Raw genomic sequence first — 6,171 nt, forward strand, 5'->3', positions numbered from 1 at the left:
TCTCTATCCCTGTGCTTTTCTCTGTTTTCCACATTGATCATGTTTTACATTTATTTTTAGATAAAGGCAACTAATGTTTTTCCTTCTCCCATAATAGGGCAGGCACAACTGCAGTAGAAGAAAGACGTGGAAGTGACCCCCCTACTAGATCTCTGACCTTCCTTCGGCAAGTCCTGAAGGTCCAGTGTCGTCACCTGAAAGTGGGTGATATTAGCTCCCAGGTCAGATAATTATGGGTCACCAGCAAGAAGAAAATGTACACATGCTGAAAACGGGAGCCCAGCTCCAGCCCTGTCGCCAGCCGGCCATGTAAGCTTTCAAGCCAGTGCTCCCTTTACTAACTCTCCTCCAGAGTGTGGGCCCTGATGCAAACCCCCTTCCTACCCCACCCTGGCACTCAGCATCTAGAAATCCGGGCCCTGATCCAAACCCCCTTCCTACCCCACCCTGGCACTCAGCATCTAGAAATCCAGAACCTCTGCTGAGAGAGGAGAGGATGCCATAGACAGGAATTCTGCAAGGACAAATCCTTGTCAGGGCAAACTCTCTCCCCGAAACTGCAAAGCTCCAAGGTCAGGAGGTGGGGGCAGTGGAAGGAAGATGCTTGGCTGGTAAGCTGGGTGAGGCGCAGAAAGCTAGCCTGTCTTCAAGTCCTGGCAAACACGTTGGCATTCTTCCCCAGAGAGCAGACAAAGGGCCTCTCCTTCACTGAGAGGGAAGAAACAGAGTGAGAAATCTGCATGGTACCTCTGTCCCCCGTGTGCTCCTTCACCCACTGGGTGGCCGCAGCGATGCTCTCTGTATTGGTCACGTCCAGGATCACTGTCTCCAGCCTGTCTGATGTCTGGCTCTTTAGCAGCTCGGCCCCCTTCTCCGTCAGACACGCAGCCAGCACCCTCAAGCCTCGCAGGTCCAGCTGCCTGGCCAGCAGGCTCCCGAAGCCCGAGTCACAGCCCGTGATGAAGACGTACTTGTCACGGAGGTGGCTCACCACCTGCCTCTCCCGGTACCAGCGCAGAAGGTAGTACGAGCCCACGAGGGCCGCCAGGTACAGCCACATGGCTTTGCAGGGGACAGGCAGGCAGGCAGAGGAGAAACAAGAATGTGGTCAGTGTTCAGACAGCAGAACCTAAAAACACACTGGGTGTGGGTTACACCAACCTTCAGGTTCTCTGGCATGGAGTCCTCAAGTTTTTCCTGTTCACCATCTCTTGTATTGTTGATTCTGGCCCCAACTTGTATGCTCTTTGGTACACTTACACGATTTCTTGTAGATGCCATTGCATTTCTTTACTCCTGAGGATAGTTTCCCCAACTGCCCTCTTCTGGTTTTCCCACTGCTGCCTGTTTCCCTCCACCCACTTATCCCCCCATCACTTTCTGCCTAAATTGGAGCCCCCTAAGTCTGTGATTTCACGGTTCAGAGCTGCCTTCTTACCTTTTTTCTGCTCAAGTTCTGGACCCTGGTCTTCCTGACCTACCGGAGGTTCTCGCAAAGTGGATACACTTTGAATCAAGACACACGTGGGTTCAAAACCCATCTTGTGCTCCAACTACTGTGTGACCTTGGCAGCTGGCTTAGCGTCTGAGGCTGGGTTTCCCCAAATAGCTCAGCACAGAATTCATTCCTGAGGAAAGTAAGTTGTGTCCATTTCTAGAATTAGAAGGAGAAGGTAAAAGAGCAAGAAGTCCCCTGCTGATACAGCAACTGTCAGGGGCAGAAAGGTGTTGTGGAGACAACAGGGGATGTCTGACCTCAGAGGCAAAGAAAATGGAGAGGAAGAGAATGGGCCAGACACACTCACTAGTGAAACTTCTCCCAGTGGCTGGGTGGATGGAACATAAAGACTTAGGCAAAGCGGGACTAACAGTTGTGACCCTCTCACTCCATGAAGAGGCCCTGTCCCCAGCCCTGCATGTCCAATTACATGGCCCTCTGCCCCTCCTGTGCTGAGGCGCTCCCCTGCTGGTTACACATGGAGAATGCAACAGAGATACAGACTCCAAAGGCAGAAAGGACCAACTTGAATAGGGACCGAGGACGGGTCCTTACTTTCACCATCAGGGAGGGCTGTAAACTTCCATAACTGGAAAGGTCTCAGCTCAGTTTGTATCAGGGTGATGATGGGGAGGTGGATGGAGCTGCTCTCTCAGGAGACTAAAGAAAGGACTAGAGACTGGAGCCCAGAACAGCTGTCCTGAGGGCCATCAGTGGGAGGGGAAGGAAACCATTTCATAAATGGAACTGCAAGTGGAACACAGCTGGGAGTGGCACAGTGACAGGAGTCAGTTTCAAGCCTTGGGTGTCTTCCTCACCATCCACATTTATCACAGCTCTGACTGGTAAGCAGGAAAGAGAAGAGGCCCTGGGACAGGGAAGGACAGTTTTCTTCACAGAAATCATAGACTCAAATGCCCTGGACATATGCCAGCAGGTAGAAAGGACAGACGGGGCACAGATTCAGCCTCTGGGCGTAAGCCTTATCGGCAGAGACCTGACTATAGTCCTGAGAGTGTTTGCCCCTCAAGTTGGGAGGCGGCAGCAGCATGGTACAGGCTGGTCCTGCCCAAACCAGCCTGTCCCAGGTTCCTTGGGTGACTGCAAGCACCCTCCCACAAGAGCTTGCCAAGGTGGGGAGGAAAAAGGCAAGGAGGAAGGAAGGAGCCCTGGAAACTCTCAGGGGACCAAGGTGACATTGAAACGATAACAGGACACCAAACCCTGGTATTGGACAAGGTTCTGGTTTCTTTACTTGGAAGGAACTGGAGATTTTTTTTCTTTAGTGACCACATTCCTTCTAAATTTGCAAGGGCAATGAAGCAGAGATCAACCAGCCCTCAATCCTGCTGCTTCACTCCTGTGAACTCTGAAAGTAATATGGCTGCTTGGGAAGGGGCCAGGAACTCCAGAGCCATTGGAGGTGGGAACAATCACAAGGCGTCCCAGAGAAAGTAATAAGAGAGAAAAGGAATCTGGGTGACACTCACCTGGGAGCTACAGGGGCTAGAATGAGATATCCTTCAGGAATGTCCGAGGGTGGATCTCACCACAAACCTCTGCAGGGAGATCCTTCACAAGAAGTGCTAGGCAGAGGCAGCTTGCCCAGGCTCCAGGGCACCGCCCTGAGTACGTGGGCGTTGGAAAACAGACACACGCCCCCTGGCGGCCCCCACGGAGTGTCAGCAAGGACTTCTATCAAGAATCAGGGTGTCCCACACACATTACCCCCTTCTATACCTTCTATGGGTCTTGTAAAAAGGGAGGCTCAGAAAACAAAAAGCAGTACTGAGAAAGGCAGGAGTGAGGGTTACTTGTTCAAGCTTGTTTCCAATGCTACAGGTACACAGCCCTACTACCTGGCGTGTGGATCCAAAAAAGCTAAGACACGCTCCTGCCTGCAGATGTGAAGGTCTAGAGTTTGGAGGGGATGCAAGTTGTGGGTGGGGAGTCATTAAGCTAGTGCTCCTCAAAAAGGCCAACACAGCAAAGGGAAAGAGTGAGGGCAGCATCTTCGTGACACTCTGTGGACTCTCATGGCCTGGGTCCCAGCAGGGACAGGTCCATCTATCCAAGGATGGAGCCTGGATGGAGGAGGGATGGGGCTTTGCTGAGGGTCTAGCATGAGGACTTGAGCTGGTTTGCAATGAACTTCTTTTGCACCACCATTATTATCCCACCTTGTCAAATAGGCACCCTAGAGTCAGAATCTACTTTTTGGTCCCTGGCACCCTTTTTGGTCCCTTGGTGCAGCATTGTCCCCCATGTAGAGCCCAGCGTGCAGGGACAAATGTTTGTAACCTCACAGTTTTCTGACACTCTGGAGAGAACTCCTGAGGCGAGTCTAAGCCTTCTGAACTCATACACTTGAAGCTATAAAGTGAATCAGTGATTCTTCATTTTATTTCACTTTGTTTGATATGTCTGGCTCTGTGTGTGTGTGTGTGTGTGAATAATATGAAAATCTGAAGACTTCAGATTAAACTTGAAGCTCTTGCTTGGCATTTGAGCAGGAGACATGCATTGACATTAAGAAGGCTGACACCAGAGCTCTGAAGAACTCAGAGATCCTTGAGGATCCTCCCAGTCATTTTGTATCTTCAGAAGTCTTGTGTCTCACTCTCAGCCCTCATTACAGGTTTGAGAATGAATGGCACCGCAACATCTCACCTTATTGTCTCTTGTCACAAAGAACAATGATATTGTTCTACAACATAAGGTTCCCCTAAAGGCTCCACGTCCTCGATTTTAAAATCAAGGAGGAAAACTAAAATACCTGGCAAGTTGTACTCATCCCAGGAATCTGTATCACTTTGTACAAAGGCTCTCTCTGTTGAGCCCACCACACTCAGAACATCATCAAAACAGTGGAGACAGAGAGAGCTGGGGACTCAGGAAGCACTGGATAATTAAGAGAATTCCTACCCAACACATAGTAGGTGCTCAATAAAGGTTAGCTGAAAATGAAACCGGGGTCCAGAAAGGACTTTCCTCCACTGGAGGGGTGTGATGTGGGGATCTCGGCTTGGGAAAATGGGAGATGGCAGATGATTGAGGTGGTGACTCTAAAGAAGGGGACTGATAGAGGTTACTGGTGGGGAAAGAGGCTTGATGTCCCCGAGGGAAAGGTCTGGTCCCTGCCCATGTCTTCGTGACCTCTACTTATGTTTTTCCTTGTGTCTCGTCCTGTGACCCCCAGTTACTTGATAAATCTTGGAAAGAAAACGCCCCTCATGCCTGGAAGAAAGTAGGGGCAATGATGATGCAACTTGTCTCTCAAATCCTTCCCAGGCCACTCCGTTCATTCCTTGACCTCCAAGAAGGCACCTGACTCTTCTTCCTTTGGACCCACATCCTTGCCTTCCTGAGACTGGGTAAACTCACTGGGCACATATAAACTTTTAACTTCTATTTTAAGGCAAAGATAATCAAGGTAAATTCATGGTGTCAAGATAAAGCAAAATCTGGTTCTATGCCCTCCAAACTTGAAAAGAAATGAGTTCCACATCATCAGCTCTTTTGAATTCTCTACCTCTAAGTTGAGTCTATGTATTAGAGGCCGTGAGAAACAAAGGATCTTCCCCAGGATGGATGTACCTCCACTGTCCTGAAGTGTCCTGATGGAGAAGGCAGCAGGGTTCTCTTATGGAGGAAGCTGCTGAGATGGGACCCCAACTACCTGGAAGTGAAATGACTTCAGGGCCCCAGGGCTAATAATGCAACCACTGAGAGAATCATTTTGTGGACATCAGATACCTGTAACACAAATGCAAAGAAAAAACAAAAAATTAATTCTCACTAGTGCAATATAGAAAAAAGACTACCCACCCCCTTTTCTTAGAGCATGTACTTTAGAAAACGTGCCATTGTAGATGCTTTCTCTGCTGTTTGAGATGTAAGTCAATACCAGGGTCCCATTGGGAAGCCTCCACCACACTGCAAGCAGGCCCTGCTTTTCCTCAGTGACCAGGCGAATGGTGGGAGTCAAGGGCTGAGGGAGCACCACCTCCCCTCATGTCAGCCCCTAAGGACTTTTTCCCGCAGCCCCCAGGGCCAGGCACTTGGAGGTGATTAAATGAGCCTGAAGAACCTAAAGGACATGGTGACAGTGGGAGAAAGGGACTCTGAAGCCAGTGACACCGTGACTAATTGGGTGAGCCATGGCAAGGGAGCCAGGAGTTGAAGTAATGGCAGAGTCTACAATCATCAAGACCCTTAGACAGAGTCCCAGCCTCATCATTGCCACCTCCAGACAGCTGTGTTCCTTTCTGTCTGCCACCACCTACTCCAGACCCAGAACATGCACTGAAGCGTAAAAACGGGCTGGTGAGGAAGGTCAGACTGGCTGAGCAGGTAGAGCACAATGATGACATGGCAGCTGCAGGAGTCTGGAACTGAGCAAGGAGCTGAATGACCCATGGAAGAGAGGAGTCCTCTCCCAGTTGCTTATAAAAGATGTTGCAGGAGCCCACTGGTTCTCTTGGAGGGGATATCAGGTATTGAGCAAAACACCGAAGGTACTGAGAAAAAAAAAACCAACAGCCAATGACTGAGAGGGCAGAGAGAAAATTGAGACCAAGCTAAGAACTACTTTCTCCACAGCTTTTCATGTAGATTATTATTCAGCTTCTAAAACTTTTGTAAAGGAAATTATATACTCAAAAAGTTTTTTT

At 49.6% G+C, this 6,171-nt stretch overlaps 1 protein-coding gene across 1 annotated transcript in view; it reads right to left on the minus strand.

Annotated features, from left to right (window-relative positions):
* The window catches only part of RDH16 (retinol dehydrogenase 16), a 9,066-nt gene extending 5,945 nt beyond the window's left edge, over window positions 1–3,121 (minus strand). The window contains exons 1-2 of the mRNA XM_019669147.1: window positions 2,989–3,121; window positions 748–1,062 (exon numbers count right to left, since the gene is read on the minus strand). Coding sequence (XP_019524692.1) covers window positions 748–1,060 — 313 coding nt within the window. The 5' untranslated portion in view covers window positions 1,061–1,062; window positions 2,989–3,121. The remainder of the gene's footprint in view (window positions 1–747; window positions 1,063–2,988) is intronic.
* Window positions 3,122–6,171: the final 3,050 nt, after the last annotated feature.

This window comes from Hipposideros armiger, unplaced genomic scaffold (genome assembly GCF_001890085.2).
Source record: "Hipposideros armiger isolate ML-2016 unplaced genomic scaffold, ASM189008v1 scaffold_548, whole genome shotgun sequence".
NCBI classification, from domain to species: domain Eukaryota; kingdom Metazoa; phylum Chordata; class Mammalia; order Chiroptera; family Hipposideridae; genus Hipposideros; species Hipposideros armiger.